The sequence below is a fragment of the Strigops habroptila genome, chromosome 20, assembly GCF_004027225.2.
Source record: "Strigops habroptila isolate Jane chromosome 20, bStrHab1.2.pri, whole genome shotgun sequence".
NCBI classification, from domain to species: Eukaryota; Metazoa; Chordata; class Aves; order Psittaciformes; family Psittacidae; genus Strigops; species Strigops habroptila.
Window position 1 is genome coordinate 3,595,238 of NC_044296.2, and position 12,528 is coordinate 3,607,765.

General features: G+C 56.3%; 1 protein-coding gene across 1 annotated transcript; it reads left to right on the forward strand.

The window, feature by feature from the left end:
- The first annotated feature begins 242 nt into the window (after positions 1–242).
- On the forward strand, positions 243–11,773 carry MAP2K2 (mitogen-activated protein kinase kinase 2). The gene is made up of 11 exons (XM_030509460.1): positions 243–392; positions 1,652–1,862; positions 3,010–3,156; positions 3,812–3,889; positions 4,337–4,388; positions 4,484–4,608; positions 6,070–6,283; positions 7,166–7,230; positions 7,911–7,972; positions 8,618–8,663; positions 9,992–11,773. Exons 1-11 carry the CDS (start codon positions 307–309, stop codon positions 10,100–10,102), a joined length of 1,197 nt encoding a protein of 398 aa, XP_030365320.1. The 5' UTR covers positions 243–306; the 3' UTR covers positions 10,103–11,773.
- Positions 11,774–12,528: the final 755 nt, after the last annotated feature.

The window sequence follows — 12,528 nt, forward strand, 5'->3', positions numbered from 1 at the left end:
AATTACGGAGGAGGCGCCCTACGGCCCCTGCCTCAGGCCGCGCCCTCCCCGCACCGCCCCGCACCGCCCCTCCGCCACGGCCACCTCCCTCTCCCCTCAGCGAGCTCTCGCGAGACTTCCCTACCCCATTCCCCGCGGGCTCTCAGGCCTCGCCTCCCATAGGCTCCGCCCGCTTGTGGCCACGCCCCCACCCTCCCTGCGCGCCCCCGATAGGCTCCGCCTGCTTGTGGCCACGCCCCCCCTTTCCCTCCCCGCGCGCGCGCGCGCGCTCCCGGTAGGCCCCCGCAGGCGCGGCGCGGCCCGGCCATGCTGGCCAAGAGGAAGCCGGTGCTGCCGGCCCTCAACATCGCCCCCAGCGCCGCCGAGGGGCCGAGCCCCGACGGCTCCGCAGAGTGAGTGAGTGGTTGTGGGGCCACACCGGCCTGCGCCGAGAACCCGGGGTGGTGGTGGGGAGGCAACGGGCTGTGGGGGGCCCGGGGCAGGGCAGGCACCGGGCCTGGGGTGACTGTGGGAAGCGGGACATGGCGAGCACTGGGGCTGCGGGGGCTGGGACATGGTGGTCCCGGTCGTAGGGTGACGGTGGGGGTCAGGGCAGAACCGACACCGGGCCGAGAGGGAGCGGGGGGCTGGGACATGGTAGGGACCGGGGCTTGGGAGGGTCTGGGGGACCGGGGGAGGGCGGGCAGCGGGGCTGGGGGGACGGGCTGGGGCAGGGGGGCTGGATGGGGCCGGCATTGGGGGTGCCTGGGGTGTGCTGGGGGGTCAGGTTGGGGTGTTTTAGGGCTGGGGGCAGGTAGGGTGGGATGGGCAGGAGGGGAGGCTGGTTTGGTGCCCAGGGTTGCTGGGGCGGGAGGCTGGGGAAGGTCTGGAGCAGCTGAGGCCTGGGGGGTGTGGGGACCGGGCCTGAGCACACAGGTTGGGGCTGGGAGAGCGACCAAGGCTTATGGGGGGAAGATTTGGGGCAGTAATCAGGGATCTATGAGCGGGATGTGTGGGGCAAACAGTGGTGGAGAGGGGGGCACGGGCAGTGCTAGGGAGAGGCAGGGCATCGCCTGGGGGTGCTGTGTGGAAGGGATGGGGTGAGACCCTACCCCCCCCCCCCAAAATCACCCTGGGTGCAGGTGGTGGGGGACAAAGGGGTGGGCAGCAAATGGGAGGGAGCAGCTGGAGCCTGGATGGGAGCTCAGCAGCAGGTGCTGGGGGAGCACAGACACCCCTTTGTGCCTGGGAGCAGCGGGTCTGGGGGTGTAACAGAGCAGGGGCTTGCAGGACACTCCTCGTGTTTCACAGCGAAACCCAAGCTGGGCTGCCCATGTCGGGAGAGGGACAGGTTCCTGGTGCTGCCATTCCCTCCAGGCTGAGCTGTGCTGCCCCTTTAAGGGTTCCCAAAACAGCGGACTGCTCTAAAGCTCCTCTCCAGAGGAGATGCGTGTGTTGGGCACCATGGGTCTCACTGTCTGGGGGACCCTGTCAGCACCAGAGCTGAGCTCTGCCTCTCTCCAGAGCTTTGCTTTAGCCTTGTTGCTGTGTCAGGGACTGAGTACGTGTCAGATGATGGTTTTCAATTATTTCCCTCCACTTCCCTAAAAACCCCAACCCCTGTTTCTCTGGCACTGCCCTCGCTGTCTCCTGACCATTCCTCCTTCTCCAGGGCAAACCTGGTGGACCTTCAGAAGAAGCTCGAGGAATTAGAGCTGGACGAGCAGCAGAAGAAGCGCCTGGAAGCTTTTCTCACGCAGAAAGCCAAAGTGGGCGAGCTGAAGGACGATGACTTTGAGAGGATCTCCGAACTGGGGGCTGGCAATGGCGGCGTGGTCACCAAAGTGCAGCACAAACCCTCAGGGCTCATTATGGCACGGAAGGTAACGAGGGGATGGCTGGAGTGGGCTGTGACATCGTGCTCAAGGGTATCCAGCGCTCACCCTGGCTTTGGGAGAGCCAGCTTCAGTTGGGGTCTCTGTGCAGTGACCTGTCTACATCCTAACACCATCCACCCCACCTCGCCTGGGTTGGGACTGTGGTCCTGGCTGCCTCCAGCTGTGTCCCACCACCCGCTTAGCTCATTCCCAAGGTAGTTCCAAGCAGCTGTGGCAGTGGTTCCTCTCAGACATGGGTTTATGTGTGACATCTTCTATTGTGGTGCCTTGTAGCAGAAATCTAGGAGGTGCTTTGCCTCTTAGAAAAGGCAGAGCTGGGTGTGAGCAGTGCAACCCCTCATCTGTGGGACACCTTCCTTGAAAGCCTCTGGTCTCGTCTGCTGTTGGGATGGTTTAGTGGGTCTCCATGAGCAAATCCACTTCTCTACGTGGCTTCATTCAGAGCTGAGCTCTTGGAGTCTTCCAGGGTGTTTGATTTGGGAATGTTGGGTGTCACCGGGTGGTTTTGGGATTGTTGGGAGCTCCGTGTTCGGAAACTAGAGCAAAGGCAGGCTGCAGCACTGCTGTCCTTCCTGAGAGACCAGCATTGGTGGGTCTGTGGGAAGGACAGACATCCCTGGGGTTGGGTGTCCCAGGGCTCACACTAACAGTGGCTCCTTTTCTGACCTGCTGTTGTATTTTCTAGCCTCTGGCTTCCCTACCCACAGCTGCATTAACTGAATCTATGTGGAGCCTGAAGAATAAAGCAACTGCTCTTTCATGTGCATAATCTTCACAGTTTTTTTTACTCTTTGTGGTTTCCTTGATATTGGAGCACCTCTTCTTACACCATCTACAGAGCTGGTGGAAATGCTCCTGTCTGCTGAGTCAGATCTACAGCAAACTTGAGACTTGTCTTTCCGCTCGGTGCCATCGCCGTGTTACGTGCCTGGCACTTGCTTCAGTCACTAACAGGCTGCCCAGGGCTCAGCCTCTCCCCTTATCCTTAGTGTTAGTCTGCAAGTGGTGTAAAGTCTATGCCAAAGCAGAGCTTCCCTTGAAGACTCTGTTTCTTTCCAAGACTCAGGACTTGCTCGTATGGTTCCTGGAAGGTTGGGTATTACACCTTGAGTGTTTTCTTCTTTCTTGGCAGCTGATTCATTTAGAAATCAAACCAGCCATCAGGAACCAGATCATCCGAGAGCTGCAGGTGCTGCATGAGTGCAATTCCCCGTACATCGTGGGTTTCTATGGAGCCTTCTACAGCGACGGAGAGATCTCCATCTGCATGGAGCACATGGTGAGTCTCTGTTCCTCCTCTGCAAACTGCTGCTCTCTGGTATGGTCTGAATTGCAGCTCCCCAAGACTTGAAATTGCAGAGAATTGGGTGAATTGCAGGTGAAGTGGGTTTAGGGTGCTGGCAGCTGCCATGGTCCTTGCTCTGGCCACAGCAAGGGCACTGTGCTCCTGGTAGGAGCTGCACATTCCTGTGTAGGCATTAAAATGACAGATCAACCTTTGGAAAGGGGAAGCAGAGGTTTGGGATTGGTCAAATGGGAATATTGTAAACAAGAGCTTGCTGTGAAGCACAGTGTGCATCTTCTGTTATCTCTGGCTGAGAACAGCGGTGTTGCTCCTCCAGATCAGTGCTGACAGCATCATCTTTGCATTTACCACTGATGGAAAGAAAGCTAATAACTAATAACAAGAAGTAAAGCTGATAGAATATAGCATTAAAGTAGTTTTCAGTGAGAAGCTTGAGCTCTGATCACCAGATATCTTTCTTTTTGCTGCCAAAGGGGTGTGCTCGATGCCGAGTCTCGATGCTGAGCTGGGATGCTCTGTCCTGCTTATACCCACTCACCCTCCCGGGGCATGCCTGTCTGTACCTCCAGCTGCTCTGTTTTCCTGCCAGGGATTAGCACGTTGGTCACTTTGATGTTCTTCATTTTAGGATGGTGGCTCTTTGGATCAAGTGTTGAAAGAAGCCAAAAGAATTCCCGAGGAGATCTTGGGGAAAGTCAGTATAGCGGTGAGTTACAGTGGCTCTTCAGGCTTCCAGGAAGGATTTGCTGGGCATGGTTTGGGAATAATGCTTGTGTTGCCTTAGGAAGGTTTCTTCATTTCCCCATATGCATGTTCCTATCCTGACCTGGGGCAAGAAGCTATGGTGTATGCGGAAGGGGAGGGAAAAAGCATATTCCCAACCATTCCCTGTAGCTCTGCCCCTTGTGTTGCACTGGTTGGTGTTGACTTCTCCTGGAGAAGATTTGGGAGAAGCTTTCTCAGGTGGTTAAGCCTAAATCTGTGATTGACTTGCTGATAAACTGCAGACCTTGAAACATGTGGACACTACAGGGTGGTTTTCCTCACCAAGCTACAGCGTGGCAGCACCTGGAGTTGATGCTACGTGTCCTGCCGAAGGGAGAGCACTTCCCTTCCCAGCTCTGATCTCATCCTGTCTTTGCTTTCCCTCTAGGTTCTAAGAGGCTTGGCATATCTGAGAGAGAAGCACCAAATCATGCACAGAGGTGAGAGGAGGAGCCTAAAAATAACTGCCTGCAGTACAAGAGCCCTGTATGCTACCTAGAGTCGCGTTTACGCTCTTCTCTCTTGCTGTTGGCAGATGTGAAGCCTTCCAACATCCTGGTTAACTCTCGAGGAGAGATTAAGCTGTGTGATTTCGGGGTCAGCGGTCAGCTCATTGACTCCATGGCAAACTCTTTTGTGGGAACACGGTCCTACATGTCTGTAAGTTCCTTCCAGCTTTTGGCTGGGTTTTTTCCACAATCTGGGTTCAACTCAGCTCTTACAGAATCCCGCTGTAGTGTCCGATTCGCTCACGGGGTTTACTCCATGGTTCCATCTGGACTGCCCTGTTCCTGGTTCGTGTTAGGGATGAGCCCAGTGCTTTGAGGCACTGTCCTGCGCTGAAGAATCATGGACTTAGAGACTGGTTTGGGTTGGAAGGGACCTTAAAGCTCCTCCAGTTCCAACCCCCTGCCATGAGTAGTGGGTTATTAGGGAAGCCTTCAGACTCCTCTCTGTGTCTAGGGCTGAGCTGCTCTCATATTTTGGGAATGGTTATTCAAGTACAGTTATAGTTAGACAGTGGCTATTTAATATCTCCTTTGCACTCAGGCACTGGCTCTGCCCAGCTGACTCAAAGCTGCCACTATGGGCGACTTGCATTGATTTATATATTTTTAATTTTTTGTTTTCTTTAGTGGTAAGAGCCTAGAGTGGATTTTCTGCTCCTCAAATTCCTCTTGGGTATTAACTGGAATAAGCAGGAAAAAACCCGATATTGATAATAAATTGAATTCACTAGATCTATGATCTCAGCATATAGAGCAACAGTACTGTGTACTCTGGACTCCTCAGTATAAACAGCTGTAAACGCTGTTCAGTTATATGCATCTGACCAACAGCTACAAGTGCTTTATTTTTGCACATGATCTTTTTGCATCCCCTTTGCACATGAAGATCTTAAAGGTCTTTTCCAACTGAAATGATTCTATGACCCCTTTGGGACAGCCCTTGCCCTGGAGAGGTGGGGAGCTGAGATGGAGAAGCCCATCCAGCACGTTGAGGTTCCTGCGGTCCTGATCCAGCTCTGTAGCAACAGCACAAGAGGGACATGGAGCTGTTGGAGCGAGGCCAGAGGAGGCCACGGAGATGCTGCGAGGGCTGGAGCAGCTCTGCTCTGGAGCCAGGCTGAGAGAGCTGGGCTGGGGCAGCCTGGAGAAGAGAAGGCTCCTTAAGGGGAGACCTTAGCGCAGCTCCAGTGCCTAAAGGGGCTCCAGGAAACCTGGAGAGGGGCTTTGGACAAGGGCCTGTAGGGACAGGACAAGGGGAATGGCTTTAACCTGCCAGAGGGGAGGTTGAGATGAGCTCTGAGGCAGAAGCTCTTCCCTGTGAGGGTGCTGAGGCGCTGGCACAGAGTGCCCAGAGAAGCTGTGGCTGCCCCATCCCTGGCAGTGTTCAAGGCCAGGTTGGACACAGGGGCTTGGAGCAACCTGCTCTAGTGGAAGGTGTCCCTGCCTGTGGCAGGGGGTTGGAACTGGATGAGCTTTAAGGTCCCTTCCAACCCAAACCGTCCTGTGATGCTGTGATACAGAGTTTCACCTGTTTCATTTCAGTTCATGCTATTTATGACTCTGTGTATGGATGCTGTGAGTCAGTGTGTGTTTCTGTGGTCTTCCCTTCCAGCCCGAGCGGTTGCAGGGCACCCACTACTCGGTCCAGTCCGACATCTGGAGCATGGGGCTGTCGTTAGTGGAGCTGTCTATCGGAAGGTACCCAATCCCCCCGCCAGACTCCAAGGAACTGGAAGCAATATTTGGCCGTCCCGTGGTGGACGGGGCAGAGGGAGACTCTCACAGCATCTCGCCGCGGGCCAGGCCCCCAGGACGCCCCGTCAGTGGTAGGGGCTGTCGTATGCATTGAACAACACACAGACATGGGGGTGAATGGGTTGCGTGGTGTTTGTTGTGGTTGGGTTGGCCAAAGGCTGGTTTGGATGAGGTTGTGGTCGGGAGGTGTATCCAGGGAGGCCTCTCTCTGCAGAGCACATGGAGCCACGTTGATGCTCTACCAGCATCCATTCTACCACAGGAGGTTTCTAAGTCCTAACGAGTGCAGTTGAGAATCTGGTCGTGCATGATGAGGTGAAGATTGCTCTCAGGATGCTGTCAAGGAATGGATTTGGAGTGCCAACCAGGGTCTGTTAAGGTTCTGAAGAGCTCAGTTTATCTGCCTACCTTTAGGTGTCTGTGTCTTACAAAGAGGCTAAAGCCACTCAGCAAAGCACCCTGTGCTGGGGATGGGATGTCGAGCCCTGGGAGGAGATGCTGTGAGGGACACTGTCAGAGCTTCTGTTGCTCCTCAGGCTTTGCCCCTGCTGCCAACAGGTTCCTTTCAAGCCAGAGGCTTTTGGGGAAGAGCTTTTCAGGGAGCTCTCACAGAAGTACCAAACCAGCATGGGAGCTGAGGGAGGCTGTTCTTGAGCCATTTGCTTGGAAGCAGAAGGCTCTGGAAGCGCTGCCAGCCTGCTAGAGCAGATGGTTTGGTGCTCTCCAAATGCTCCAAGCTGGGAAATAAATCTGGGCCATAGGCATGGTGAAGGAAATCTGAAATCTTGGAATGCGTTTTGGTTTTCTCTTCAACTACAAGTCTGTTCCCAAGTGGGTTGCCTCTGCCTCTCCCAATAGAAGTCCCACTGCACATGTGCTTTTCATACGAGATGAAGCCCTTTGCTGTCCCCAAGCAGCCTCTCACCACTGTTTTTGTTGTCTTAACCACACAGGCCATGGGATGGACAGTCGGCCCGCCATGGCCATCTTTGAACTGCTGGATTATATAGTTAATGAGGTGGGTATTTCCTTACCATCAGCTCTGTCAGGCTTCCCTGAGGCACCACAGTGTCATCTCCGCTCTGCTGCGCCAGGGTGGGCTCCAAAGCCTTTGCTTGAACAGGGGCTTTTCAATAGAGAGCCCCTCCGAGCTGCATTGGTGTCACAGAATCACAGACTGGTTTGGGTTGGAAAGGACTTTAAGATCATCTAGTTCCAAGCCCCTGCCATGCGCAGGGACACCTCACCCTAGACCATGTCCTTTCCTTATCCTCTCTTCCCTCTTCCCATCTCTGTGTATTGCAAAGGCATCTCTGGGTGCTTTTGCAAGTGGGAAGAGCAGCTTCCCCTGTCAGGGTGATCGGTGTTAACCCCCAATTATTGTTTCTGGACCAGCTTCATCCACTGTAGGTGTTGCCAGAGCTGGGATTTGCGAGGTTGGATCTGGAATTGTGATGCTGCAACTTGGGTTTTCCAGCTTTGGCAGTGATTCAGTGCAGGATCCCCCCAGCTGCACATTGAGCTGGAGAACAGTTTGCTGCTGGGGTAGGAAACCATGGGGAGCAGCTCCTGGTTGTGAAGGGCAGCGAGGAGGAGGAGAGCTGGGGAGCACAGCTGCTCTGCAGCTCCTTCAGAACTAGGTGCCCCTCTGGTTTTTGACCCGTTAACTCACAAAACCCCTTCTCCTTTTCTCCACAGCCACCTCCCAAGCTGCCCAGTGGAGTTTTCACACAAGACTTCCAGGAGTTTGTAAATAAATGGTAAGGATTTCTTCTGGTGGCTGATGTGAGGACCTGTAGGTGCTCCTTGGCAGCTCTGCAGGCCACTGCTCCACCCAAAACGTTCAGTGTGACACAATGTTCTCATGCTCTGTAGGTGATCTCCCCGGCTGCAGTGATCCCGCATTGTGCTGAGAGCTCCAGCCTTGGGAAGGGCTGGAATAAAAGCAGTTTATTTCTGGTGATGTTGAGCAGTATCCCAGCGCCTTCTAAATATGAGCCTGGCAGGGGGATGGTGGAACAGATTGACGGGGCTGAGTCACCCCACAGCCTTGCAGGCACCACACTGTCACCTTCCAGCCCTTCTGATGTGGTGGGGGGACACCTGAGGATGCTGCTGCAGCTCCTGTTAAATCGCAGAGCTTGGACATTGCAGAAATCCCTGATCCCCACCAAGTGTCAGGTCCTTTTCCCCATCTGCAGGCACATTTCATCCACACAGCCTAAAAGAGGTGGATCCTGCAGCCCTTTCCCAGAGCTGAGCTGGTGGAGATGATGCTTTCCAAGCTGTTTCCACACTGCCAGGAGGCCAAGTGGCTTTTGGTGACACTGGAGACATTCAGGGGACTGCTTTCCCACAAGCAGTGTCTCAATGTTGGTTTCGCTCTCTTGTTCTTCTCGTTTCAGCTTAATTAAAAACCCAGCAGAACGGGCAGATCTGAAGATGCTGATGGTAAGTGGGGAGAGCAGTTTTCTTTCTCCAGTGGGGTGGCACCAGATCTGCCAACTGCTGCCCCGTCTCTCTGCACCTCTTGCTCAAAAGGCTGGAAACTCCCCAGCTGAGCTTAACAGGAGCCAAACGGAGCCTGGGAGAGGGAGTGACTCACCTTTAGTTCAAAGGCAGTGATGGTATCGGGCCTGTGTGGAGCTGGGGTGGGAACCACCCGCTGTCAGGTGCCTGGGACAAACCTTTGCCTCCTGAACTGGGCAGATAGATATGAATATATATGGGCTGAGCACGACCCGGCTTCAGTGTGCGCTTGAGCCCAGAACCCCGCCGTGTGCTGGGTGCACCCCCAGAGCGTGAGCAGCAGGTCAGGGAGGGGATCCTGCCCCTCTGCTGCGCTCTGGGGAGACCCCCCCTGCAGTCCTGGTCCAGCTCTGGGGCAACAGCACAAGAGGGACGTGGAGCTGCTGGAGCGAGGCCAGAGGAGGCCCCGGAGCTGCTGCGAGGGCTGGAGCAGCTCTGCTCTGGAGCCAGGCTGAGAGAGCTGGGCTGGGGCAGCCTGGAGAAGAGAAGGCTCCTGAAGGGGAGACCTTAGAGCAGCTCCAGTGCCTAAAGCGGCTTCAGGAAACCTGGAGAGGGGCTTTAGACAAGGGATGGAGGGACAGGACAAGGGGAATGGCTTTAACAGAGAAGCTGTGGCTGCCCCATCCCTGGCAGTGTTCAAGGCCAGGTTGGACACAGGGGCTTGGAGCAACCTGCTCTAGTGGAAGGTGTCCCTGCCCGTGGCAGGGGGTTGGGACTGGATGAGCTTTAATGTCCCTTCCAACCCAAACTATTCCATCAGTGCAGTGTAACCATGCTGACTTCTGCATCAAGTTGAGCCCCTGAGCTCCCACGTAGCCCTTGCAAAGGAGGTGGCCTGTGTCCGTGTGGCCCAATGCCCTTTACAAAGGTTGTCCTGTCCCACCCGAGCTTCTCCCTTACCTTCTGCCCCTGGGGGAGCAGCATTTGCCATCCAGGGGCAAATGGGGACTGTGGGGATCTGCAGCACCTTGTCCTGCCTGTGTTGAGCAGTGTTTTGCTCTGCTCACAGGCCGGGGCCATGTGTGCTCTGTTCTTTACATCTTCCCTGCTCCCATCCCGCGTGTTGACTCTGTGGCCAGCACGGATTAAAATCCCAGCAAGGAACAAACCGTTCCTCTAAATCTCCTTTCCATGCCCGAGCGGTAGCACCGGGATCTTCTTCCCCTCTCCGGGCTCTCTCCCAGGGCGCGGGGCTGGGTTTGGGGACGTGCAGCCGGTGCCATTCCTAACCGTGTTCCCTTGGCTTTCAGAGTCACACCTTCATCAAGCGCTCCGAGGTGGAGGAGGTGGATTTCGCGGGCTGGCTGTGCCGAACGCTGCGGTTGAACCAGCCCAGCACTCCCACCCGTGCCTCCGTGTGAGGGCCCCGGGGTCAGCACATCTGCCTCCGCCACCATTTCCTCTCCTTCAGCAGGCGACACAAGCGCCCTCCCTCCTTCCTCCTCCTCCTCCTCTCGGGCCCCTCCTCGCCTCGCGTCCCAGCGGCAAAGCACCATCGTCCCCTCGGAAGCATCTCTCGGCCGCCCCGCAGCCGGAGCGGGGTTGGTTTCTATGGATGGTGTTGGGAGGGGGGGTGGTTTCCAGGCCTCTGCTCCAGCTCCGGAGCTCCTGACACTTGGGCAATGTGGTGCTGCTTCTGTTCATTTTTCTTTGTTTTGGTTTTGAAACATGGTCACTTGGGTTAAAGAAAGAAAAGAATCGTGTGTGGGAGATGTGGCCGGACCTCCACCTCCTCCTGGTGGGCTCCGACGGGGGGAGATCAGTGAAGGGATGGAGAAACTCTGCCTTGCGTGGCTGGGAATGGTGTCGCTTTCCCATCGCTTTCCCAGTGCTGGGACAGGGGTTAGTGGCTGAGCGGGAGCGGAGCAGGGAGCTCCCTCCTGGCTCTGCTGAGGGTGGAGGAGAGGAGAGAGTTGTGTTTTATTGGGTTTCTTGTTAAAGAGTTGTGTTAAAGCCTGTTCTTGTCACACACTGGATGTTTATGAAGGGTCTTGATGCGTTGAGTGCGGGCAGAGCTCTTGGAGTGGGAGGGAATTTGGGGGGAGCTGCGGGTTGGGGGTGAATGGGGCCATGGCAAGCCCTGTCTTGGACCTTTGGGTGCCTTCCCTGGCTCCTTCCAGTGCAGGGCTGGGAGGCAGAGCTGCTGTGGCCAGGGCAGGAGTGGGGTCCCCCCCGACCCACCATCTCCTAAGGATGGGAATGAGTGAACCCCATCCAGGCTCCTGGTTTTCCCTCTCCAGCTGCCTCTTACCAAGTGCCCTTGGCTATGGGGGATGTAGCAGAGCCCGGGGGTCCCCATCGGACCCCCCTTGAGCCCCCCACTCCCCTGGGATGGGGCTGTGGGGTGCCAAGGCTGGGCCTGGCAGGGCAGGGATGAACCCCCCCAGTTGTCCCCAGGCCCCCTTGGCCTCACCGGGGGTCGTGGTCCCTCCTGGCCCTGTCCCCCCCTGCCCGGGAAGGACCTTGCGCACCCCATGGCTCCGGCTGGGCCCTGCTCTCACCTCGTTTTCCACCACGTGTGTGCATTGTTGGGGGACCCATCTCCCCCAGGCCCCTGCAGGAGGTGATTTGGGGAAGCTTGGTGCGATTTTTACCTATTTTCCTTCTTTTCAGGCTGGTTTTTTTTTCCCTGGTGGGTCCTGCTCTCAGCAAGGGGGGGCTGTCAGTAACCCTAAGGGGCTGCCAGGGCCCCCGTAACCCCAAACCCCTCATCTCCTTCTGCAGCAAAGGCACTGTCCTGCTGGGGACAACCACATCCCCCCACGGTAATCCCAGGGGGAGACCCCACATTTGGGGGGGTCTGTGCTCACTGGCTCTTCTTGGGCTGCTTGTGGTGGGTGGGTTTTGCCCCTAATAGAAATGGGAGGTGGGGAAGGGGCAGGTCTAAAGCTTTGGGGTATTTTGGGGTGGTTTCAGTGCTGGGTTTTGGAGGAGGGGGAGGCAGTTGTGGTGGTGCAATTACTTTTTTAGACTCAATATTTTCGTCATGGGGTGAAAAAAACCCACCCAAATAAATGGCACTTTACAGCTAATGGGCCTTTTCTCTTCTTGGTTGTGCCCCGAGTAGCTTTAACCCCTCTGGAGCTGGGATGCTGCTGGGTTCTCCCTGGATGGGAGCGATGTTGGTGAATGTGCCTGGAGACTGGGATGCGCTGGTGGCTCTCGGTGCCAGCAGAAGCAGGGGATAAGAGGATGATCGTGGCATGAAGCATGGATGCGGGGTGCGAGGATGGAGCAATGCCCTAAATCCCACTGAGGGAGGCGGGATGGGCTCTGGGTTCTTTGGGGTGAAGTAGTTATGGCCAGAATCGGGCCCAAACCAGACAAATATCTTTATTTTGTGGAGTCCTTGTGCTGTTCCAGTGCCCACGGTGGCACTTTGGGGGGGTCCTGCTTTTGTTTCTGGTGCTTTGGGGTCCCCTGGGGAGGGGGGGTGTCTGTGCCGTCCTCCAGAGACCAGGATAAACTCACTCCCCCCATGGGAGCTGCAGCAGGTTATGTGATGTTGGCTTGGAGTCTTTGGGGGGGGCCCCCATTGGCTGGGTGTGAGTTGTGGGGACACATAAAGGATGGGGTACCCCAAACCCCACTGCTCCTACAGGACAGGAGGGGGGTGTTGGGGGTCCTGCCTCCCCCCCAAGACCTATGTGGGTGCTCTCTGTATGTGTTGGGGGCAGTTTTGGGGTGTCCCGGGCCTGGTGGGGCCACGCTGGGGCTTGGTTTGGGGCAGGGGGGGTCTGTGCACGTCCCTGTTGTGACGGGGGAAAGCGAAAGCAGCCGCGAGCAG